The 26,787-nt window shown below is 40.0% G+C and overlaps 1 protein-coding gene across 3 annotated transcripts in view; it reads left to right on the top strand.

Moving 5' to 3' along the window:
- GRB10 (growth factor receptor bound protein 10) overlaps positions 1–26,787 on the top strand; it is a 150,627-nt gene that overhangs the window by 72,994 nt on the left and 50,846 nt on the right. For all 3 annotated transcript variants that reach the window (XM_080582266.1, XM_080582264.1, XM_080582265.1), the window contains 2 exons: positions 17,781–17,997; positions 20,802–20,943. In XM_080582266.1, the coding sequence (XP_080438392.1) occupies positions 17,781–17,997; positions 20,802–20,943 (359 nt within the window). The remainder of the gene's footprint in view (positions 1–17,780; positions 17,998–20,801; positions 20,944–26,787) is intronic.

Raw genomic sequence — 26,787 nt, 5'->3', positions numbered from 1 at the left:
CTGTAAATTTTCTTGGTAATATATACTGCTCTGTGGAAAACCTCCTCACCTCAAAGGCTATTTCAAAGATCAGTGATTTTGTTTTGAGGTTTGGATATCATATGAAGTGTGATGTAAAAGTCTGCGGGCAAATACAAAGGCAGTTTCTTCTTGTCCTGAATGGTGTAGTGGATGGGGCTTCACTCTCTGGTAAGGAAGGGAGCAAGTTGTCTCGTTCCCAGTGCATTATCTTGTTTCTGTAATGAATAAAGTAAAGGTTCAGGAAGAACAAACTAACACATGCACATACATGAGATTGCATCCTAAGATATAGAGGAAAACATAGACAGTTACTTTGACATGATGGGTAGCTTTCCTGTAGAAGAACTTGTTGGTATGCAGTATGTGACCTAGAAGTGGTAAAAGATAATGCAGCTTTTAAGTGCTGTAGATGTCTTATTTAAGAAGGATTGAAGGTACCTAATTCTGAACTCACAGCAGGGACGTGACCGGTGAATTAAGCTGAAAAGGGTACTTGAAGTTCTCTGTGTGTGTGTGTGTGTGTGTGAAATCAAAGTTGGGAATGGTGAACAGCCTTGCAAGTTGACCTTGGAACATTTACTAAAATAAAAAATTGGCATTAAATGTGGGATTAGGAGATAAGAGAAAACCACTTGAGGCATAAAGCATGGTGAAAAGCCATGGAGTTTCTCTAAGATGGTTTTAGTGTTTAGCTGGAGTGTAACTATTGAAAGAGATATAATTCATTTTCATTACTGCAGGAGCCAAGATGTCTACTAATACAGTATTTATGTTTGTGGTAATATCTTTCCACCATTGTGTATCTCTGTAAACCTTATGTTTAAAAAAACAGCCAAACAAAGCAAAACAAAAAGCCTCTCAACCCTCTCTCTATATGGCCATAGTGTATAGCTCTTTGGGCCAGGATACACGTCTCCTGCTGCGTTAGGCTGGTGAAACACAGAACAGAGAGATCTCTCACCAAAGAGCAAGTCTAGAGACGAATCTGGCAGATTGTTGGCTCCAAGGCAAATTGAGACTGTTGTGGAGAAATTTGTTCAAGACAGTGCTTGAGTGAAAGCCTCCTTTCTTGCAGCGAGGGTGTTTGAGCAGGAGCACTTTGTGATCGCAGCACTGATGACTTTGCCCTGAAAAAAAGATGTCCTTTCAAGTAGGCTGTTCTCAGACCATTTGCATTCCCCAGGGTCTGGTGTCTCCCAGAGGTCCGGTGGTACAGCTGTGCTGGCACACTTCCTAATGTACTTGTAATAGCAAAGGAACACTTTCTCCGAAGGAAGTTTATTCTGATTTGACAAGTGAAATGAAATGCCGCAGTAAAAGCATTCTTAGACATTTACACTGCAATACAGATAATTTAACAAGAAGAACAGTGGAATTGCGAATTCATTTCCAAAGAATTTGGTCATGAGCAACCTTTCTTTGAATTTCAGGCAAACGTAGAGACCAATACTGAGTGAGGGCAGTGAATTCAAGAGGATAACTTTGACTATTGCATGCATCTCAACTCGAGCCTGAAATCAGTCCTTCTTATGTTTGTGCCACCCAAACACAAAAGAAGGCTCAGCCCTCACCAGTAGATCTCTCTTCATCGTGAACACAACTCTGACACAGAAGGGATAGGGAAGAAATGCCTTTGTACTGTTATCTAGGTACATACTTGGTGGTTTCATTTATGTGAGTTCAGAGAGATTTTTAGTGGTGTGGTTTAAATAGCTTTTAAATAGGCTTGGAAGGATCTGAGGGGTTAATCTATTTCAAAAACTTCTATGGGTATAGTAATATCAGTGTAGGCTTGTGATCTATTTACAGTATTTTATACTTGCGATAGGCCCTTGTATATAGATGAAATTGTCCTGGAAAAAATGCTGCTGTTTAGCATAACACATTTTATTCACTGACCCGGTACAACCGCCACGAGTGCTTTTTGCACGTTCATGAATGCCTGCCCAAAAAACATCAGTCAAAATATTTGGTGTGCCCTGTGCAGGCATCTAGGTTACTTTAGTATGTGCTTTACTGAGAGCGTGTGGGAAGGCAGAGTCATCTAACACAGCCTCAGTTTTGGAGGGCCAACAGAGGGGCTAGTTAATGGGGGCAAAATTGGGGTTGTTATTGGAGGAGTGGGCATTACAGTAATTAATGTGGTAGAAAAGAGCAGGCAAGTAAATGGCTCTCATTGACAAGGTGCCTCCTGTGAAGAAAGAGTAAGAGGGTAAGAATCTGAATTTTATTTGAATCAAGTACAAAAGGAAATGTTGTTCTTCAGCTGATACAAGGTAACTTCCGAAATGAGTTCCCAGAAACTGTAAAGGAAGCTCAGGTGGAGTGACCACTCTGGAGCGCTGTTGGGGATGGAGGAGACTTTGAAGCTAATTCTAGCATTTTGTATGGTGCTTTAATACATTGTAGTACATCTTTACTGTTCTCAAAACACATGGAGTTTCATCCATCTTACGATCACAGTTAAGAATGTATAGTTGTATAAGCACATCAGAAAACAGAAACAAGCTTCATTTATTTTTTGCTCTTAAAACTTTAAAGTACTTTCAGGTAACTGTATATTCTGCTGTAACAGTGCAGGTGCTGCGGCTTGTGCTTTAAGTTGTGTATTTGTCAAATAAGCAAAACTCCTTGCTTGTTTGTTTCTTTTAGTAGTTAGGTGGTCTGCAGGTTCCTTAAGGATCTAATAAAAGATTGTAGGACATCAGTGGAAACGTTCCAAATAAAATTATTTTTAATTATGCAAAGAGGAGCAGAAGATGATAATGCACTGTTGCATTATTTATGGTGTCTGTAGCTTTGAAAAATCTTCTTGTGGTGTTGAGATTGCCCCAAAATGAACTGGAATGGCATGTTTCTGTAACTGTAATTTCTTGTTTCATCTATAAAACAGAGATAGTAAGTTGGGGCTTTTTTTAAGCTCACATAATAGAAGGGGAAAATTTACAGTAATATTGAAAGTCAAATTTCATCGTTTAATAAAATAAATCTACAGAAAAAAGGAGTTGTAATTTGATGTCAGTTGTGCAGTAAAATTTTTCACCACAGTGCAGGATTGTAACAATAAACCTCAGTCATCACTGTCTTTGAACTTATCTGCCTGTGATAAGCGCTAGAGTATTTATTCCTGCCTTTATGTAAACACTGCGCTGCAAGTGGCTCATGACAGCGCTTCAGGATGGCAAGCTGTGTCATGTGAGGATACTTTAGAAATGCATAATTTCAAAGCAGCTGACATTCTTGCACTGAGGATTCAGAAGGTCGCAGCACTTTTCCTAAACCCAAGAAGCTTCAAGGGGAAGATCAATCTGAATTTGTTAATTTATTTAAGTCTCTTTGTGCCTATTAAGAAGGACAAGATTCTGTCAAGCTAACGATATTTTCAGCTAAAAAAAATAAATCAAAAAACCCACACCCACAACAGATTTAAAGTGGGGCAAAACAAACATAAGTAAACCAAAATATAGGACGAAAGATATAGCTAAATTTGTAGTTCTTAACAGCAAGCAGCTGCTTAAGTAATTAAAGTGTATAAGGTGCTACTGACCAAAGCAATTAGTATGTAATTTCATTAATGGTGTTAGGATTGCAGTAACAACATTTGAGTGTTTCTGTCCAAATCAAGATTGTGGGCAGTTTGTGACATGTATAACGTGAGGTTAGAAGCAATGCACTATTATGTTATGGTATGTTATAGCACCACTGTCTGAGTGGATTCGTAACTGCGTAAGAACATGTTTTAAACTGGCTATATGTCTTGTTAATGTTTCTAATAGGTATACGATGCTTGCAAGCGTATATGCACTTGTAAATTTTTATAAGTTTGTATGTTTGTATATTAAAAAAAAGACTACTATTTTTTTTGTCTTTGCAATTCAGTTATGAACTTGCTATTATTCAACAGCAACAACAAAAACCTGAATTATTCTTTTTGTGGTTTGTCCCTAAGTGTTTGAAAAATCCTGGAGAGCTCAAGCATACTAAAATATTCACAGTCCTCCTGAAATCTGAAGCGCTGCAGGCGAAGGGTTTCTAACCTACGAGGTTTGCGAATGAAAGACAAGTGGATGGTGCACTCAAGAATAATCGTAAATATTCTTGAGCAGATCATGATGAGTTTTAGAGACTGGATACAAAAAAATACATATCAGAAGACAAATCTGGAATATATTAAAGTCCAATACAGGTCACCCTCCAAGGCCAAGGTATCAGCATTGACTGCATGCTTCTTCAGTAAGATGATTGAAGCAGGAACATCGCTAGAGTATTGCTATCACAACAGCTAACTTGAACTTGCTGCTTTTGTTAAGAAGCCATCAAATTAAGTGTTTTAGAGTGCCAAGGCTTTACAGCTGTACAGCTGTGCTTTTGGCCTGCTTTAAGTTCTGTCCTTTTCATGCATGGCCTCTTTCCAGGTTTAAGTCTTTCTAGGTCTAGGTCTGTAGATTTGTGGGCGTGCTTTTGGCGGAGGAACCAGTCTTTGCTGCTTTTCTGGGCTCTATTTCAGACATGAAAAAGAGTGAGGTGAGCAGGTTCTCTAACCTCCTGCCAATGTTGATGCGCCTGGGATCCCGGGTGTCCATCACAGCTACATCTGCTGCAGGGCTTCAAGAGTTTGGTTGCCAGCAGAGTGAAAGAAATGGAGAATGCTTTGTGAGAAGCGATGGTTTGCTAACAGAGTACGGTCAGGAGAAAATGCACGTCCGCTGTCCTGTCACCAGAGTTGCTTGGTGGGTGTACAAAGAGGCATGTCTAGGTGGGAGCTCCAGGGTCTCTATCCACAACCTGGAAGGCGGACAAGTCAAAGAAGAGCGCAGCAGTCTGGGTCTTCAAAATCATGGAGTGTCCTGAGTACCCAAAGCAGGAATGCACACAGCTTGTAAAACCGAGCGTGTGGGTCTCATAAGGAAAATGGGCATAACTGGCAAGTTGGTTTTGACTCATGTAGAGCTATGATGAGTCTTCTGCAAAGCACGCCTGTGGCTTTCACTTTTAGGCGAACCTGATCCTAACTTACTTTAAATAGTGCAGCTTGCCTGCAGGATGTTAAATGGTAGAGGAACATATTTTGAGTAGCTGATTTATAAAGGAAACTTAATTTGGTGAGTCTAGAAGAAACATAAATAACTTGTATTTTTCTTGGGTCTAGATATATTTAGGCTGATGTGCTTGCTCTTCATTGAAGATTTGAATGGTAAATTAATTTTTCTTTTGCATCATGGCTGGTCTTGGGTGGTTGACTATGAGTAGTTAACATCATAGAATCATTCAGGTTGGAAAAGACCTCTCAGATCATTTAGTTCAACCTTTAACCTATTACTAAAGTCCACCACTATACCATGCTTCTAACTTCTAAATGCATGCGCTTCTTGAAGACCACCAGGGATAGTGACTCAGCCACTTCCCTGGGCAGCCTATTCCAATGCTGCATAACTCTTTTGGTAAAGAAATTTCTCCTAATATCCAACCTAAGCCACCCCTGGTGCAACTAGAGGCTGTTTCCCCTTGTCTTATAACTTGGTGAAATCAATTGAATATTGATTTCAATATCGATTGAGTATCAGAACAGTAATGTTGGGTGACATGAGTCATGTAGTGTGACTTGAGTAGGGGAAGCGCTGGGCTCTTGAAGCTTTTTTACAGTTCTGCTTTGCGTCATCCTGGCTTCTCTGTTTTTTTGTTTGTCATTACTGTTTTTGTGCATTTCCTTGGTTTTGTTGACCTAGTTTTAGCCTCTGTTCATATTTTAAAAAAAGAAGTCGGTCAACGGGAGCTCTTGGGATCAGCATAGTCACAGGGGAGAGAAGTGCCATTTGGAGATGCCGGTTCCCGAAAGTCGCTGCCCGTTTCCAAGTGCGGCTCCCACGTCGTGGTGTGGAGTGCGGGCGCGTGCAGCAGTGGCTCCAGGCAGCCATTTGGGATGCGATTTCAGCAATATGCTCTGCCATCTGCGAATCCGTGCAGCAGGGCTGTGGTGTTCCCTTCTAACACATCAAAAGAGGTCTGCGCTATATTACGGTCGTAATTCTTAAATTATCCACCCTCGTCACTTGGTTTCCTCTGCTGGCAGAGCCAGAGGAGAGCTCCTTGTTCTGCACCCAGAAGGACTGCTTGATTTGCTGACTCCTGAGCTAGGCTTGCATGAAAGGAGAGCCTAAAATAGGCAGCCCACTCAAGGACAAAGTTACGCGTGTGCAGAAGAAATCGGATGCATACCCCAAAATGTTCTTTCCCCTTGAAGGACAAAGAAATGTAAGGAAAGCTTGTATCAGGTGCTGCCGTGGAAATAAGAGAACATCTGACAGCAGCCTTCTTCATCTGTAAAATGATGTTAACGTAGCGAAGCTCGCTCGCTGTTATTTCAGTTGCAAGTTTCAAAAGTCAGAAATTAGGGGCTCTTGGGAGGCTTTTTTGATGTTGAAATTACGAATGACTCTCCCGCAGTTCAGTCTCTTGTAGATAATTTACTGAAATTACAGTTGGAGCTAATACTAAACTATTAAAGCAGCTGGTAAAAGAACCCCAAATTACCCCGCTGTTAAAGAATTGTACTTCTTCATGACTTCAGTTCTGTTAACTAAACTCTGACTAGAAGTACCTTGAAATATGACGTATTCCTGTTGGCTTTGTAAGTACATGGGTCACAGCTAGGTAACTATTATGTTCTGACAAGGCAATCTTTAATTAACCCAGAGGAATAGCTGATTCATTAATTGCTGTGTGCAACTTCTGGAATTTGCATTACATCCTCTTCAGCATGCTCTCTAAGCCAGCAATAAAGCCGTTCAAAGGAAATTTTAAAAACTCGTGGTTTAAAGTCACAACGACTAAAGGTTGGGTTAGCCTGGCTATCAAGTGAGGAAGTGCGCACCTAATTTAATAATGACGACGTTCCAGCATCGGCTCTCGGGATCCATCGCGGCGTGAAGGGATGCGCTGGCGGGATCCCCAGGTTAATCCACAGCCCCCTGTCACGTGAAAGCTTTGCTCAGATTGCCACAAAATGGCCTTAAAACGAACAGAGAGACTCCCTGCAGGCTGGCAGGGCCGGGCATGCTGGCTGCCAGGCAGGACGGGACGCGCGGCCTTTGTCCCGTGGCGGTCCTGGCCTGCAGTCCCAGGCACCGGTTCAGCAGCGGGCAGGGTATTTCGGGCTTTGGCCGTGGCCGAGCAGCACCTTACGAGGTTACGGGCTCCGTTTCCTGGAGCTGGGGGTGAAGCTCGGGCTTTCTTGGCAGGGCGGGAGTAACTAATCCCAGCAGAAGTGTTTATATTGGGTTGTAAGGAGCCTTCAGCCGGGATTATTCAGCAGGGCATTACGATGTTTAATCAGGGAGAGCGCACATTCCCTAAAGGAAAGAAATAGATGCTTTGACTGCATTTTTAACTTGCCTTTAATAGCTTAAACTTGCAAGACATGTGGTAGCTCTTCTCATCTGTCTGAATTTTTAACTCCTTTTTGAACTCTGACTTGTCTGCTGGGGTGTTATTTATTTGTGCATATTTGATTTGCACTCGTTATTTTTTTTTCTTGTCCTCTGACACAGGAGATAAGAAAAAGATGCCTGAGTAAAACTTTAGAAAATCATCTTGAATAGAAATGTATATATGGTAAGATGGTAGAATAAACTTTAAAAACCAGTAATTTTCATTCATGCAAGCATAAGGAAAACACAGTATTTTTGAGATACTTCTTTGGTTTCCTCAATGTAAAAATATGCAGTATTAATAAAGATTCAAGTAAACCTGACCTTTGCTGTGTCAAATAGCAGCTCATGCTGATACAGGATATCCTCTTAAAGTCACTCACCCGTAAATATGACTTTCTAATATAAGATGCAGTCTGCCAAGTGTTTACCATGTGGCCAGCAGACAGTATTTCAATTCATCAATCCCTTGCCATCCGATGTTGTGCTTCCTGAGTTTTGACTGGAAGTGCCTTAACGGGTCAGTAGGTTAACACTGTTTTCCTCTTTCTCTGGAAAGCTGAGGTAGATTTTCTGTTCATTTTTGTGTGGTCTACACAGGCTAGCAGCAGTTCTGCTGCCTTGTTGGGCATGCCAGGCATTACACAGCCGTATTTTCTGGGAGGATGAGTGACAGCCTTCCTGCAGTCGTGATTTTGGAATGTAACACCACAGCTTTCCTTCCTGATTCTGCTATAGAGATGATGCACAAAGACTGAGGCATCCAATTAACCTTATCAGGATGATGAGATATGAATAGAGGATCCCTGGGCTGGCTGGTTGGTCTGTCTGTCTCTTGTGCGCTCAGTCACTTGCTCTCCCACCCACTCTCCTTTTGTTTCCCCCCTCCGGTGTAAGGAAAAGGCCACAGTATGGCTGAGTGCCTGACTGTTACTTGCATGATTATGACAAGCTTTACATTTGCCTCTGTTTGTTTCTCCTTTGGGGTCTGCTCACCCCGTGGTATATCAGGGTTTTCCCTGATGCAACCAGTCTGTGCTTCTGTAGGGTTTCCTGAGGATTGATCTCCTCCAGCTCCAAGTTTGGCCTTAGAAAGAGTGAGTACCCCACTCTGTCCTGTGAGGTGCTAGCAGGGGTATCTTCTCTTGTTGGTATTATTTTCTGTCCTCTGTGTAGCTGATGGAGGTGTTTGTTTTTTTTTTTTCCTGTCTTTACAAACCCAACCAAACACACTCTTTCCTTTTAAGATCTTTCTTAGTCTTTTTCTTGAACTAATACTTTAAAATTGGGTGATACGATAAAATGGTACAGGGTGACCACTGAACCTAATATTCATAGAAGAAAATTGCAGATGTTACCAGTTTCTTGAAAATTAATCATCTGGCTAGGTTTTGTAACCATCCCAGGAATGACAATTTCCCAGAGGTCTACTTAACCTCAGACTGCTTTAAGTGACCTGTTTACTCACTATTTACTATACAACAGTGCTTCTGCAAACACTGGCTGTACAGAGCCATTTGAAAGGCTGTCAATTGCTGTTAACAGGAGCTCTGCCATCAACCGGTGCTAAAACCAGGGTGTGTGGTGTGTTCACTGACCAGCATTTGGCCATTCCTGCCCTCTGTGCAGTAACACTGGATCAACTGGTGTAGTATTTGGGTTTGGGCTCAAATGTTTTTTTTTGAAAGCTGCAAAATTAGTTCCTAGAAAATGCACATTGGGAAAACTGAATCCCTACTTTTTGTTTCCTAACTGGGATGTTGGGGTGTGTAAAAGGGACTGGCCATACATACGTATTTTATCTTACCTCTTATAATTATAATAAAGCTCATATGTATATGCATGATCATTCTAGATGTTTCAGATGTTTTCCTTAGGTTTTCTTAGGTTTCCTTAAGTTTCCCTCTCTCATAGCAACATCATCGGTGCTTCGGCATCCGTGCCTTAGAACCGAGCAAGGGCCCAAAGGTGGTGGTGGGTTACCCACTGCGAGCAGTCTTCTGTCCGAACGATGAGTGTAAGTGCGTTGCAACAAAGGACCAGCCTGACTTCACGGTTCCTATGTTAGAAATGGGAACTTGCATGCTGAGAGGCACTTCTGAAGGCCGTGAATAATTAGAGGCTTATCAAAGGGCAAAACCATTAAAATGTTATCAGAGATATGCTTTACCTTAGTTTGTCTCTGAAATTAAACAGACAAACAAATCCGCTTTATCCTCATCCTCTCCCCCCAAAATACCTGGCTTTTGTCATCTTTATGCTTTATGATGTCAAGTTGTTAGGTGTGTGAATTGGGCAAGAGTTGAATTTTTCATTTTTTAACCCTACTGTTTTCTTCCATTAGAATTCCTGAAACTTGTTTTATATGATCAAGACTAGTCTGAGGGTACAATTGCATTATTTCCTGCTGTAGGACACCTATAACCAGTTGCTCCTGTTACTCATTAACGCTTTGATTTTGACTAACACCTTTCATATGTAGCTTATTCCTATAGCTGTTACCTAGCAACATTAATTTTGTTCAATTTAGTTTGTCTTCTATTTCAAGGGATTTATAAGGCGTGTTTTAAGAATGTTACCGAAGTCTAACCATAAACCTTTTAGTAAGAAGGTGTTTATAAAGTGAATTCTCTCCACCACCTGTAATTAACGTACATACATTTTATGTTAGCCTTTGCAACCTTGTTGGCAGAAATTGGAATAGATGTATGTGGGATTTAAAAACTACCTGCAGAACACTGGAGTAATTACAAGTTCCCTGTTGACTTCTCTGTGCAGCATTTCAGTGAGCTTAAGGATCGTGGATGCATATCTGAATTTTGTGCTCTTTTACAGAACAGCATCTCTGCTTCTTGCTCTTCTTTCCACAGCATGGTCTATTTAGCATTTTGGAAGCTGCACATACACTGATGTGACATTTTGTAAGCCAGCAACCATAGTTACGGTACGAAGTAGAGGATTTCACTGAAGATGATTGATATTAGAAAGTAAAGGACTTTTCAGTTCAGAGTCCCATGAGGGGACTTGCAGGGTGCACAAAGTTCTCAAATTTGGGGGTTCACAGTTGTTGTTTTTAATTCAGACTAAATCACTTGGAACGTGGCGATGTGTGTGGGAGAAAAGCTGGGGCTGTGTCTTCACTTTAAACAAACAAAAAATCTCTGGGCTCCTAATATTCAACAAAGGTAGTCTTTTGATATTTTTGGATTTGGGTCTGATAGTGTACCTGGAGAACAGCATGAATGCGAAGGGTTTGCAAGTTGTTTTTTTTATTTTTTTTTGTTTTGTTTTGTTTTGTGTACAAAGCTATCCCTTGTATGTAGTTCTTAATGTTGAAGGGAGAGGTTGCACGGAATTGGAGCTGGTACTAGGAACTGGAACATGTCATTCAGCTGTGGCACCTCTGTGGAGGTCATGGCGGGAGGGCTTTAAAGGAAGTTGTGAGAAATCTGCTTGGTGTCACTCGCCTTCTGTTGCATGCATCTTTCATGGGTGTGGTAGCTGTGAGTCCTAAATACACATAGCTGTAGGCTGCTGTAGGCTACATAGGGGCTGTAGGTAACTCATTGCACAAGAACTGCAAGTCCAAATAGGCAACTAGAGCCTGTGGCATCAGTGGAAGTTCTAACAGTTTGTGGAGGAAGGTGAGACATTTGTGTAAGCATAGAAAATGAACTTACAAGTTCAGAGAGAGAAGGGAACAGAAGCCTATGTCTATTATCTGGAGTGGAGTTTTTTGGATTATTACAATTATGTGTTGTCAGCAATAGTATCTTGCCGAAAGCTTTAGTGTTTGAATTTCTGAAAAATCCTATCAAAACAGCATTTGGATATGACACTGGAGGGACATGCAGCAGTACTGCCAAACTCTTGCAGACAATCCCTGTAAAAAGGTGTTATTGTGTAAAAAGGAACTTATGGCAACGCTTACCTGGGTGGTTATTTCTGATTGTAAATCAGAAAGAGATTTCCACAACACCAAAAACCTTGTAAAACACATCACCGATATGACTCAGAATAATTTATATGCAATTTTAGGAGATCTGAAACAGGATGTTGAGGTGGATACTACAGGTATTTTACATCTCTTTTTTCCCTTTTCAATTCTGGTAAAGTCCATTTTAGTATAAATGTATTTTTCCTGTATTACCCACAATTTATGTAGTGTATCACCACATAATCAATGCAGGATGCTAGGGTATATGGAACCACGTGTACCTTTTCTTTCCCTGTTTCTCTCTGTCTCCGTGAGGGTCAATTAATGTGCATTAAGAGGACATTGAAAACATGGTCCTTTACTTTGCTAAACTTGGGTGAAATCTTATGTTACTTGTACCTTAGCTTCTTTGCTTTGTCAAGTAGGGTCTTGAACATGCAGCACTGAACCTGATTTTGGAGAACTGATTTACCAGAGTTAGTCTGTCAGATAGGGACAGGATCAAAATCAGCAGCTGTCCTACTGTAATATCAAACACTTGTTTATATACACACTGTTACGTTACCTATAGTATCAAATACACTTCCATGGAGACAGAGAGGTGGTATAGCCTTTTTATAAATCTTCTGCTCAGTTCCTAGTAGAACTCACATTAGTCTTTTCTGTGAACTGATAAGAGGGATAATACTGAAGAATTGAATTCTGAAATGAGTAAACAAGAAGGAAGTTATGTAAGTATACAGCTTTAAAATCACAGCTCACTTAAGTCCTGCAGTGTTTTTCGGAGTATTCCCTATGAGATACAGACTGTATGCAAAAAGGAAGGGTGTTTGCTGAGCTGCCATTTAGAGAAATAAAATGTAACCTGGTCTCCTGTCCAAAGCCAAGATTCTTTCCATGTTCAGCTTTTTTCAGTAAACAGAAGCACTGCAGTGTAACAAGCCCCTTGACAGCTGTGGAAATACCTGCTTAATTCAGGAGGCTGCCACAGATGAAGCTGAGCAGAACTCATTTCAGCATTATACTGCTTCAGAGTAAGTGGGATACTGCTCGTTCCTGTTAGCTGAGCTGACACATCAAGGCCAGCAAGAACCAAAATAAGTAAATAAATTAGGATCTAGGGGACAGGGAAGGGCTAGAAGCAGAAAGACAAATGGGACTTGGAAGGCCTTTGGTTAAGCAAAGATTAAAGTTTACTCAGACTTAATTGAGTGGCTATCATCCCACTGTGGTATGCTCAAAAACAGTCAAATAGTATTCAAAGTGCTTTAACTTTTGTGGAACATGAGAGCTTAGCTCACTAGCTCAATAGCAGTTTTAGTTTTATAACGGGATTTTCTCTTGCCTTGAACCGAACTTTTAAATTCTTTTTTTTTTTTTTTTTGTAATTGAAATCATGATCTACTTTATCAAAAATTTTACTTGCAAAATCAAGTGAAACTGGTTTGTGAACAAAGCCAAAGCTTAACAAATTGTGGGCAAAGAAGCAAAATGAAGCTCAAACAGCTGCCAGGGAGTGCAATTCGGTTCTAGTTTGGGAAAGCAAAGGCGCAACAACTTTGCTTGCTGCCATGCCAAGTATTCTCATATGGTGTAGGAAGTTCTACAGAAGTACCAGTATCCCCTCCAACACCAAAAACTTACGTTAAATAAATAAATAAATAAAAGGCTGCTTCCATGTTTGTTCGTGCAAGTTATAAGCTAACCTCTGTGTGGTTCAATTCAGAGAAAAAAACAGATATTTAAATATCTCTTTTCACTGCAGAATTTAACGCAGGTTAAGGAAAACAGTCTTTAGCATCCCTGGAAGCATACAACTGAAAGACAGCTGGAGAAAGAGGTACCTTGGCAGCCTGCATCTCTGCCTGCTGTAACAGCCAGAGGTAGTTCTTCCCAGTCAATCACAAAATTTGTGTGTGCGTACTTGGAGGACCAGCATGATATGGTACTGTCTCAAAGGCTAATGATTTGCAAATGTTGCTGTTAGCTGGCAAGCTTCCTCAAAATCATGCAGCTTGTTTTTTTTTCCATGTAGGATGATCTTGATAGAGGTTGTATTTTGCAGGTTGGTAGAGGAAGATAATCTGAAGGATTGGATTGCACTGTGTCTGAAATTTCCTTTTGAATAGTATATCTGTAAATGATTTAAGCTTAGCTTAGAAGTCGTGTGGATCGCTTTTTTGATTTTTATTTAGTTAAGCTCTGTAGAGAGGCATCGCAAGTAACATAGTGTATTACTTGGCAGGCTGAGACATCTGCTGGCACTTCCGAGGTAGGCTGCAGCAATGGGGTTTCTTATTGCAACATCCTGAAATCTCTCCAAAACATAATGGCATTTAGTAGTAAATGCTATTGTATAGAGATGAAACTGTATGAAATTCAAGATTGCAGGCTTTATCTCCAAAAAGCTTAAGGATATGCACTCCTGCAAAACTTGTATAGAAAAACTGAAGGCTGTTATTAGCAGTGCTGCACCCGTGGAGAAAAGGAGCTGACAGGGGAATGAAACCAGATTCCAGACTTCAGTGCAACATGTTATTAGGAAAACTCTATATTCACCTGTCCTGTTGGAAATTGAATTTAGGTGTGTAATTGATAGGCTTAAAAGCCTGCTATGGCAATTCAATGCTTTAAGCTATGTACTTGGTTTCCTTAATGTTTTGCATGAAGTGCCTCATTTTGTGCTTATTAGACTTTGTATTACACCTTTGTGCCTATTTGATTATTCAGGGATAGCTTGAGCTGACTCTTAATCATTCTTCCCAAGTCACAATCACCAGAAAACTTAATGATCTTGCACACTAAAAGCTTTGTATAAATTGTTAATAAATTAACCCCCTCAGGGTCAAAGTCAAACAGCTTTCCATAGAATGTACACCTTGACTTCCTTGCATTTCTGCTAAACAATTGTTGTTAGTTTCTGTAACTCACTCCCTGACTCTGTGGCCAGGGTCTTTATTCTATTTATTATAGAATTCTCTATTCTATATCTCCTTCATCCAACCTCTAAGCTTTTACTTGACAGCTAGCTGACACCCTACAGCTTGGTCCTCTGGTACTGTAGATGAATGATAAAATTCAGAAGCCATGTAATCCAGCCTCTCCCTCTTTATACTCCTACTCTTGTGGTTCCCTTGTGATTGCTCAAGAAGTGTTTTAGGTATATATTCTCCAAATAGGATAAGAATCTGGAGGACTGAATGAAACTTAAATGGCAAGTCTGTCTCAAGATCCCTAAAAATAGCTGGAAAATTATTGTAGATTAGTCCAAGCAAAGCAAAGACTAGATTATTGACAAATGCATGAACTAGAGGACGAGAGAAGATGGTGTAGCCTACTGAAGATGCCTTAATAGTTGGGTAGTATCTATTGAGTATAGCGACTGGGGGAAGTAGCCATAAAACAAAAAAAGAAGAAACCTGTTTGTAAGTTTTTTTGTTTGTTTGTTTTAATTTATGTTCAAACCTAGAAATCCTATGGGTATGTTTTCAGTGAAGACTAGGTGATTTTTACTTCAGTAAAGGTCCTCCTGACTCTTAGTGAGGAATGTAGTATTTCAAGTCATTAAATAGAGCTCAGAGGTATGTACGTGACTAGCACCTACTTAATTCTGAGCAGATCTTCAATTCATCCAATGCTGAGAACTATGGTCATAGAACCATAGAATGGTTTGAGTTGGAAGGGACCTTAAAGACCATCTCGTGCCAACCCCCCTGCCATGGGCAGGGACACCTCCCACCAGACCAGGTTGCCCAAAGCCCCATCCAGCCTGGCCTTGAGCACCTCCAGGGATGGGGCATCCACAGCTTCTCTGGGCAGCCTGTGCCAGTGCCTCACCATCCTCTGAGTGAAGAATTTCTTCTGAATAATCTAATCTAAATCTCCCCTCATTTAGTTAAAAGCCATTACCCCTTGTCCTATCCCTATACCCCCTGACATAGAGTCCCTCCCCAGCTTTCCGGTAGGCCCTCTTTAGGCACTGGAAGCCCACTATAAGGTCTCCACAGAACCTTTTCGTCTCCAGGCTGAACAACCCCAACGCTCTCAGCCTGTCTTTATGGGAGAGCTGCTCCAGTCCTCTGATCATTCTTATGGCCCACCTCTTGATTTTCTCTAATAGGTTTATGTCCTTCTTATGCTGGAGGCCCCAGAGCTGAAGGCAGTGCTCCAGGTGGGGTCTCACTAGAGCAGAGCAGAGGGAGAGGATTTACGTGCCTGTCTTGCAGCCCAGGATACGTTTGGCTTTCTGGGCTGTAAGCACACATTGCCGGCTTGTGTTGAGCTTCTCATCAACCCCCAAGTCCTTCTTCTCAGTGCTGCTCTCAATCCATTCTCTGCCTAGCCTGTATGTGTGCTTGTGATTGCCCCAACCCATGTGCAGGACCTTGCACTTGGCCTTGTTGAACTTCTTGCGGGCCTACCTCTCAAGCCTGTCCAGGTCTCTCAGGATGGCATCCCTTTCCTCTAGCATATTGACCACACCACACAGCTTGGTATCATCAGCAAACTTGCTGAGGGTTTGTTCAATTTCACCATCCATGTCACCAACAAAGATGTTAAACAGTGCCAGTCCCAATACTGACCCCTAAGGAACACCACTCGTTTCTGATCTCCACCTGGACATTGAGCTGTTGACCACAACTCTTTGAGTGTGACCATCCAGCCAATTCCTTACCCACCAAGTGGTCCATCCACCAAATCCATGTCTCTCCAGTTTAGAGACAAGGGTATCATGGGGGACAGTGTCAAATGCTTTTCACAAGTCTAGGTAGATGATGTCAGTTGCTCTTCCATTATCACCAATGCTGTAACTCTGTTGTAGAAAGCCAGCAGATTTGTCAGGTGTGGTCAGTGGTCATCAGCATTCAAAACAAATGCAATGTCATTGCAATGTTCAGATCCTGTTATGGTTATTGAGGCACATTGTTGGTAGACAGAAATTGAATGGTACTGTTTCTGGTGATGTTACTGTACTGATGGTGCCCTTCCAGAAAAGTGATAGTGGTACAAAATCACTTATGGCATCTCATCCAAAAAAAACCAAATAGTTGTGTAGTGGGTCACAAGCTGAGTAGCTGTTCCTGGTGCCTCGTTTACCTAGAAAATATGGCAAAAGAATGAATATCAGTAGCTATTTGGGGTAAGAAGCATATTTTAGCTGCATGGTGCTGTGTAAATGTTTGTTAGCTTTGTTGGTTGGCTCTACTTTCTATCCATCTGTGACATGAAGAGTTTTGAGAAACTACGGTGTTTGTAGGCAGCTATAGTGTATTTTACCAGGCCAACTGATACACTTTAAAAAAAGGGGGGGGGGGGGGGGGGAGCAAAATTTTGGAAACAAAGTTGGTTTTGGTCTAAAGTAGTTGTTTAGGCAGTCATTGTGAAGTAAGCAGAAGCAGATAAGCATGTGTGTGTTTGGTAGCGTGTTGAACTTCTAATAGTAGTGTAACTTGTGGCTAGGGAGTAATTACAATACTCTGAAATTGGAGTTTGGAGAGTGGTTAGTTCAAAAGACTCGCAGAGTTCTGTTGTCTTGCAGAGTAATTATTGTTAAGGAGGAACGAATGAACATGAGTTATCTTAAGGTAAGAAGGCATATGCAGAAGAGATGGTGCCCATTTTAGGGAATGATGTTCTTCCAGCCAGTTGCACCACATCCCTGGTTGATTTACATTATGCTACTTAAGGCAGGGGTCTTTATTGCATTACAGGAGTAAGCATGCAAAACTTCCTATAAAGTCATTGGGATGATAAAAACAAAAAACAAAAAACCAAACCAAAACAAAACAAAAACCTTAGCATTGCCCTTCAAAATACTTTATCTCAAAAAAAAGGCAGACACGCAGACGAGGGCATTTTAGGAAATTATAATGACAGCTTTCCCACTTGTACAACAGAGGTGTAAATCCTTCACCGATTGACTTGTGCAACACTATCCTTTTTTCTTGTCTGTAAAGAATTGGATCTTTCAAACAGCGTTTATCAATCTGTTTGGCAATCTGAACTGAGATATATTTGTAAGTGATACACTTTTTGAAATGTATGTCAATTTAACAGTAAGTTGTGTTTCACATCAGCATTGGTATTATTAAAAATCCCATAAAATATTGGTGATTGATTAGTAAATACAACAGTAGAAATATTCCATTCAGAGTCAATAGCTTTTTACTGAGGAAGACAAAATAAAACATGATCACCAGTGGCTTTTTTGTAAGAGTTACTAGCTATGTTTTTTTTTGATGTAAAATAAATAAGTTTTCTGTAATAAAAATTTGCAATGTAAAAATATAGCTGTAGAATACCTGATAAGTTTGCTGAAATTTTGTCTTCAGTCTTCCAAAACTTTTTATCTGGGACTTTCGGATACATTATGCTGCTTTTGTTTTGTCTTTCAGATGACGACGTGGACCTGGAAGCTTTGGTAAATGACATGAATTCATCATTTGAAAGTTTATACTCTACGTGCAGTATGCAGTCAGAAACCACTCCGCTCCTTCAAAACGGTCAGCTTAACCGCAGTCAGTTGCCAACCTCAGGATCTAGCGCCCTGCAGCCCATGTCTCCCAGGCAGAAGGTGCAGCGGTCTCAGCCAGTGCGCATTATGGCAGTCAGGTAGGAATGAGGGACTGCCCTCCATTTGGTTCAAGTTGTCTTGAACTAGCGTTAAAAGAACAACATTTTGAAATAGTAGATGAGCTTCAGTAGGGGTCTGGTAGTCTCATACTGGACTTCTGCACAGGAAAAATAAGTTACCAGGTAGGTGGAGGTCATAGATTTTCCATGTATTTTGTAATATGCAAATATGTCCCACTTCTACTCTTTTTGTCAATGTTTGATGTGCCTGTAGTAGCAGACATGCATAGAAGCATATCATTAGTACCAATTTTCAGAAATAATGTCCGTGTTTGGAAATAAATCCAAAGCTTTCAAAACTGTTCTCTCAGCTGTGGTGCCTATTAACAGCTTCTTGGCTTTATACAACATAATGAATGATACAGATATAGATGAGGTTGCATTCAGATGGTTTTGATATACAAAAATATCTTAGTGGAGGTTTCCTGAAAAGTCCAAGACAAACAAACAAAAAAAAGAACATGTTGTAGTTCTTTAACCATTCTTCCTAGAGCACTTTCGTTCACTTGAGTGCATAATGGTAGTCATTACAAAAGAGAAGCATTTAGGTTGTCTCACTGTTGTCAGGATGGGGACTTGAATTCACGCTTAAACTGGAATACTCTCGGTGGCTATTGGAGAGTCTGTAGATAAAGCTGAGGTTCTTAAAATCTTTTTAAACAGCAAGAAGAAAGGAGCTCCTGTTAGTATGTATATGTAAATTTCCTGAAGCAGATGTATTTGGAGTTTTCTTTTTCTTCTAGTTAAGAAAGACTTCTCCAAAAGAAGTGAGGGGTAATAATAATAAAAGAAAAATCCGACATCTAGAAAGGGTTGCTCCTAATTCTTTACACTGACGTGTTTCCTATAGGAATGATATTCTTAAGGCAAGCAGCTTTTCTATACGAACTTGTATACACTAACTGTAATACAACCACGCTAGCTAATGATGCAATCATGTCTACAGGTTTCATTTGTAACCTTGAATAGCACTGTACTAGAAAACTCACTGTAGAGCAGTATAGCTCTCCATGTTTTCCAAAAGTCTCAGTCAAAGTCATTCAAACTGTTTTTGGCACTTCAAAACTTAACAACTTTCTTTGGAAGACACTGCACTTCCATCAGCCCTAGAACATTGTGTTTATCATTAAAGAAAATAACATCAAAACTTTTATTCAGGGTTATCTAGATATCTTTCCTGTACAGGGGAACAACAGCTGTGTCTTTTCCTCAGCCTGAACAGAATAGTTGATTGTTGTAATTATCTTAAGATAATTATCTTAAGCTTTATGTGTGTCTCAGTAATGAAATAAATGATGCACTGAAGCATTGTAGACAGAACAGAGTGCAGCATGGTGTAATCTTATTTTAAGAAAACACCTTTTGAATTGTGTTCAATTTGTAATCCCAGTTATAACGGAAGTCAATGCAAACACATAGTTCAAAACTTGCAATACAAAGAAGTATTACACTGTTACTGATACAATCTTACAGGATTCTTTATTCTCTAGAGAAGCGTGCATTCAGGTAGCTATCAAGCAGGTCAGGCAGTCTTTTGCATAGCCCATAGTTATGGTTGAAACTTGGTATATATAGCAAAAAAACAAATCTGTAGGGTCTTTCATGGAATACCAAGGCAACTAAATTGGAGGATAGAATTGTTAGTTAGTTATTTTATCAGCATCCCGATTCTGGTATAGGCATGGACAGCAAGCATGCCCAGAATGGGACATGTAGCTAGAGACAAAACCAACAGTTGTGGCCCAGACAGCTCTGATAAGAAGACTCTGCTTGCTGAAGGCAGAAGGCTGAAGAAGGTGAAAAAAATGAGGATAAATTAAATGAGAATCCCTTAAAACTTCAAATACAAGGGTTATAGTACAATAGTTGTTAGTTGATTGCCTTTGGAAACTTTTACAATTGCCACTAGGTGGTGCATTCTGCGCAGGCAAATCTGCCAGGGCCATCTAGAAAATCTTCAATGCTGGTGCACTAGCAGTAGGAAAACCTAAAGCTGTCTCTGTGGTCATGAACGGATCTTATATCTTTTCTAACTTTCTTTGTGCTGCCTGGAAGTCTTTAATTTTCCTTCTGTCAGTATGACCAGTACAGGTGTATTGCAAACTGGAACTTGCAAGTCTGTTGGTCCTAGTTAGACTTAATGAGATGTATCTCAGGAGATGCATGTAAAACGTGTTCGAACAGTAATATTACAACTAGCATAAGGTAGGAGGGTGTAATTGCAGTTTATTGCTCAAGGTGAGCCTTTGCACTTCCATTTCTCCAGGAAATGTCGAGTTGCTTAGAGATGGGATGTTATACCATAATGAGGTGACAGTATTGGTTTCAGCCTCAGCCTAGCTACTTTACTGGACTGCACCTTTTGTCTTGCTGATCCATGTGGAATTTGGCTCGAAATTAGTGGAGTTATGTCCTCTTTTAGGTCAGTTTGAAGATTTTAACTGACTTTCTGGCACATGGAGCTTAAGCTTGTAAGCTAGTGCGTACAAAAGAGTGTTCAGACTAGTATTTCTGTTTGTTTTATGTGCACAATTACCTCGGTTATTCACGCAAGTAATCAAGTTACAAGCAACAAAACAAGCATAGATGTGTGACCAGTCATTTTTCACATGCAATTACTTAATTTGGACTTGCAGTTGCTGTAACTGTATAGTAGTTGCTTAGAAAAATAATGGTTTTGCTTTATTTTCTTTAATATTAATACATCGAATGGTGGGTTAGAAGATGTAGGTCTGGTGATGCCAGTTTGCTTTTCTTAATGCTTGATGCTTCTGTGTTTGTAGGCGTCTACAAGAAGAAGAACAGCAATTCAGAACGTCGTCTTTGCCAGCCATACCAAATCCATTTCCAGAACTCTGTAGCCCTGCGAGCTCTCCAGTGCTGGCCCCTGGATCTTTACCTCAGAGTCAACCTGCTAGTAAGCATGTGAGTATGGAACGAACCTTTGTGTCATACATTAGCGTCCAAACCAGCAGTGGACTATTCCATTTTGAAGGCAGAAAGTAAGTTTCCAGATACTTAGAAACATCCGTAGACTTTGTCTGTGAGTAGGGCAGCACTGGCAAGAGAACATCTTCAAACAGGCTTCAAAGTTTTTGGTTTTGTTTAAAAGGTGTTGTAAGAATAAAGGAACATTTCAGATATGTGCATGTTGTGAATGAAGCGGTAATACCTGATATCTTTGGAATTTCATTATCCAACATAATGACTTAGTAATTTAGAAGTCAGGTTAGATGGCTTAAAGTTGGAGCAGGATCTGTGAATATTATACTGCATATTCTAGGTGCCACAAAGATGCTTAATAGCCTGTTAATCATTTCAAATTCATTGTCTCTATAAGTAGCTGTCTTTTTTCTTTAAGGGCATGGTGCCTCTTTGTTTTGCTGTTCTTCATGAAGCTGCTTAAAAAGCAAAATACTGTTTTTAGCGCCTGTAACTAGGCACAGCTCCTTGTAATGGGATGGATGAGCAGAACTGTCCCGTGGAGGGCTGACTGAGTAGCTCTCCAGGTCCTTTACAGTGAAATTCTTTACAGTTTTTTTGTAAACTGTGCTGACTTGCACAGGGATTTAAAAAGATGTTGCTTACACTGACTGTTGGGTTAGAATGGATTTGCACAGGAGTACCAAAAACCTGTATCACTGCTGATTTAGTTTGTTAGTAGCTCCTTTGGCTGCCTCTGACTGATAAAAGGGTTTGGGTTGGACAGTTAAGCTACATAGTGTACACCTGCATATATTCTCCATTATTTTGTATCTCCATAAATAGCTGTCAGCTTTCTCGAAGGATACAGTGCATCTTCTTTGGGTTTGCTGTATTTCTTATACATACACAAGTGAGATAAATAACCAGATAATGCCTTAAGAGAAACAGAGTCATTCAGTTAGAAATTTAACGTGGTTCAGTCTGAGTCCTCGGCAACTGCTAAGCGGAGAGGCTGTTCTGTCAAGAGAACGGTAATCTGACTCCGGGGAGAGAAAATAATGGGCAATTCTCTCATGTATCCTGCCTCTTGCCAACAGAACAACAGGATGGCTGCCTTTCTGAGACAAACTGGTTACGGATGGAGATGCATTTACCTTGCTAAATATTACCCAGTTTCAGGGATTCTTTGCTTTTCAGCTGTATGTTTTCCTAGAATGTGCCATTCCATCCAAAAGATGGCTCTACGAAGCCTTAAGAAACCTAAAACATCTGTGCATCAATTTTAGATGAAATTTAGAAACTAGTGGTTTAACAGTATCTAAATATAAAAGTTAACAAAGCATTACATATGTAAGAAGATGGCTATAAGGACAGAATAAAAGTAGATTCTAAATTTTACTTAATAATTTTCTGTTAAAATCTACCTAATTTTAAGACCATAAATTATGACAGGCTTTTCCAAGACCTAAAATGAAATACATACTTAAATAGCACAGCTGTGCTTGCTGCTGAAATTTTTAATCACAGACAAGCTAGTGTAATGGTAAAAGGTGTAAGGGATGAGATGAGGAGTTAGAGCATGTGAGACGACAATGGCATCTGTAGATGCACGTATATTGCTCATTTCAGCTTATCAGCTGATTGGAGGCAAATGAGAAACACTGTCTCATGCCAAGGGAAGGGTAGAAAGGCATTCTTTTCCTGTCTTCAGTGAAATAGTAGATAAATAGAACTGAAAAAATCCTCTAGCTTTAAAATATTGATGGACAAAAGTAAAAAAAAATTAAAAAAAGCAAGTTGTTTCTTCGTGAAGAAAAAAGCTTATTTTTGTTTAAAACCTCAGATTTAAATGTGGTGAAATGTTGCTGGATAGCAAAAAAAAATGCATATTCAGCCTCTTCAGAGGACATTAGTTGTATTTAATCCAGTTCTAGTTCCGTTCAATCCGTTCAGTGGAGTCTAGCGAACGTCATGAGTAAAAAAATGAATAACTTAAGAAATTTTGTACATCTTCTCACCTTCATCTACTAATAAAAAAAAGTTAAAGTTTGGGAATTCTAATATATTATTTTAGAATACACTTTTGTTTAGATCAATGTCCACAGATGGAATATAAAGTACTGGTTAACAAAGTAAAGGATGAGTTTAGTTAAAGGACTGCAACAACACATTTTAGTGGCTGGTAGCTAGTGAGAATGAGCTGTTTCTTAAGAAAAACTTGCATACAAGCTATAGACTCAGAATATTGAATGCAAACGAAGATTAAACATAATGATGCTTAATTTAAGGTTTTCTGCTTGCAGGTTATACACAAGGATTAAAATTAGAGATTGGAATGAGCCATTCTGATTATACGGGGTTTGCGAGGTGTGAGTGAGAACTGATTCCCTTCAATCCTGTTGAGCCTCTGGGAGCAAACAGGCAAATAGCAGTTGCAGCCTGCACTGCTGAGCCCTGAAAGCTCAGAATACACGTGATGTGAAAGAAATGTTGCCTTTGGTCAGCCCCTGTGTAGGGGACTTGAGAGGGCCCCAAGTTAATGTAGTCTTGGATTTCAGAATGGAGCGGGTATTTTCTTTGCCGACTGTGTGAAACACTGGGGTCGCTGGGGAGCTGGGATGTCTGATGTGACTTGATAAGGAATGAAGTGTTGTTGGTATTGTTGCTCATGGAACAGCTCAGTTTTGCTTTTCAGTAGTTTTAAAACGCAACCCTGCAACTATAAAAGTGTTAGTGGTTATGCTAGAGGAACTTAAAGATCAAGTCAAGCACAGAACATGACAATTCGCATATCATATTGCCAAGTCTTGGGTATAAAGAAATACCCAAGCTCTGTTCAAGCCCTACTACATTAAAACTTTTGCCCAGTATATTATTACCTATAGGGAATGGATGCATGTGTGAATGAATGAGTCAGAAAAGGAGCTTTCAGTCCATAAAGCTTGAATTATGTTTGCAGCTGAAAAAATGGGTTGTCTTTTCTTATATGCAAAACTTTATTCATGTAGCTGGAGTTTAAGCCATATGTTTCTTGTTAAGACACTTTTGACCCTTTTTCAATATTTTTCCATCCAGTTGCCCCCACTTTTTTCAACAAGCAGTTTGCAACATTGCCTATGCACTGCTCTGCATTTGTTTCATATTCTTTCTTGACCCAGCGAAGAACTATAAAAGCAGTAAAGCACTGAAAAATAGCCGTAATAAACCACTTTTAATTTTCTTGCAGTAGGTATTTGTTGTTGTTTCAAAATAATAACAAGCCATTTTCTTTGTTTTACTCAAAAAAGTGCACGTATTGGGAATCATTTTATTTTATTCTTCCCGTGAGATCTGTTGGGCAACTGTACCAGTTTCACCTCCACAAGAAGCAGTATCCCAGCTCTGGCTGTGCTGCCACACAGGCACCCAGTGCTGTTTCTAAAGCTGGTGACCACAGGAATGCACCCCAGAAGCCACAGAGCAGTGAGAAACAAGGGGTGTCCCATAAGACCATGGGAGACGTGGGCATTTCTGCAACTGTGGCAAAGTCCACGCCAAATCTACGTGAAGCCCAGACCTCTCACCTGATCTGCCCATTGCTTGTGTGCTGTGATGGTCTTTCTTCAAAACCAAAAACACATGTAGGCAAATGGGACAATCGTTTAATGGAAAGCATCAATATATCTGTCTTGGATGTAAAACTGGAATATTAAGTGTACTGAAAACATTCCAGGTTTATTCTTCTGTGTAAAAACAAATAACAAGTATTGTAGACTTTTTAAAGCATGTAGGGAGCTTGATTACACTGACATACAATTTAATAGCAAAAGACTGAGAAAAGCAATTACTCTAAACCTTCAGATTGTTTCAAAGGCTATACTGCATTGAGCAACTTCCACAGTCTGGGGGAGGTCTAATACAGTGGTGTTACCAAACGTTTCATAAAAATGAATTGTAATTAAACAGATACATCTCCTAAGAGGTTCAGTGCTATGATCCTTTATTACAATTCTGCAAATGGAAACAGCCCATTTTGAGTTAAGTTTTACGGGGAGAAATTTTAGGTGTCAACCTGATTCTAGTGAATGGCAGGCAGTTCTGTAAAAGCACAGTTGAAGTTTTAGTAATATGGTCAGCCAGCTTGTGAGCACGGGGATGAAAAGAACTGACTAGCTGTGCTGTTCAATCACCAGCTACTTAAGAAAAAACACAACTGCATATCATCATAATTTCATCAGCAGCTCATGTGGTGAGCAAGACAACTCAGATGTCTCATGTTTGGAGAAATGATGACCCTTTGAGCAGTAGCTGCCAAAAAGCTCTTAAGTTCTTTTTCAAAACATAAAGTAACAAGTAAGCAGTTGAACTGAGAAAATTTTGTCCATGAGCTATGGCGGGAGAAGGCCGACTGGAGAGACCAGTGCAGGACCAAGCGTTTCTTTCTTTACCCTGTGCCTCCCTGTCCTTCAAGTACCACCCGTCTGCCTTCACCCACAGTGCCTGGCCACCAGCCAAGTGAAACTTCAGCAGAGCTCCGCCGCCACCTCAGCTCTCTTGCTTTCTGCTCTGGGAAGGGCAGCTGAAGGCAGGAACAGGAAGGAAATTCTCGAGGAGACGTCATGGGGCATTGCACGGCCCTTTTTCCCCACGTCCGTGTTTGTACGATGCGTGCACACCTACAAACGTGAAATCTCTGCACGCCTTGCAGGTGGGGAGAAAGGACAGCTGAAAGTTTTTAAACATCATTTACTTAACAGAATAAATATGTTTGTGTAAGAAAAATTATAACCAGAAAATTACACCAAACCGAGACCAAGCATTTGTCTAAAAGATTGCTAAAAACATCAGACAGCTAGGTTACCACTAATTGAAGTCCATCTTTGTGTTGCTGGTATAAACTAAGAACTGGTTGGTAACTTAGGTTATAATTTCTGGTTGTGTACAAATATTTTGGAAAAAGTATGCAATAATTACATGTAGGTCACTGCGATGCCACAGGATATTAGTCTAAAGTATCTTGTGTGAGTCAATGAAGCTTTCAACTGTAAAAATAGGGCAAATTTCTCACATCCCCCCTCTATACAGCCCAGGCAATCTTCCAAATAGCAGTTTGATGTACCAAAATTGTTTACTCTTTTCTAGCAAATTAAACTCACAAATGGATATGAATTAATGTTATTCTTTTTCCAGATTTAGTTACCCTTCAAGGGAGCTCCTGTAAACAGACTTCTTAGTTTTAATTGTTTTAATTACATGTTACAATACATTTTTTGATTTTTCTTCCCATAAAGCTTTTATATTGGCTGTTTTGAAGACAAGGATGTTGATTTCCAAAAGAGAAGCTGTATAAAAATGTGAACTTTTGAATAATGAAAACTTCATGTGCTGTTAGATTTTGCATGTGACAGATAGCAAATTTTGTACTTAATCTTTTATTCAAATAATGTTTAACAACGTGACTTGGTGAAAATAGATGTTGGCAGCAGGATGTTCAACAAGTCTTAATTTCCTCTGAACAGGCCAAATCCTGTCAGTAGATTAACCTAGGCAATTCCTTAGGTCCAGCTCCAGGCACTCCTTTGGCCCAACTACAAAATATGGGTTTCCATGACTGTGATATATCATGTTGTTTTCCTCAAAGCTTTCTTTGAAAGAAGAGTTTTAAGCTAAACAAAAATAATGAAAACAAAAAAACCACATAGGTTACTTCGTAACATGTTTAATGTGTTTAAATTGAGGAAGATCAGGCCTCTGCTATGGGGCTGTCATCTCTCTATAATCATAGAATCATTAACGTTGGAAGAGACCTTCAAGATCATCTGGTCCAACCATCCCCCTACCACCAATGTCACCCACTAAACCATG

The sequence above is a fragment of the Anser brachyrhynchus genome (genome assembly GCF_964034855.1).
Source record: "Anser brachyrhynchus genome assembly, chromosome: 2".
In the NCBI taxonomy this organism is placed as follows: domain Eukaryota; kingdom Metazoa; phylum Chordata; class Aves; order Anseriformes; family Anatidae; genus Anser; species Anser brachyrhynchus.
This window is presented reverse-complemented; position numbering and strand designations above follow the sequence as displayed.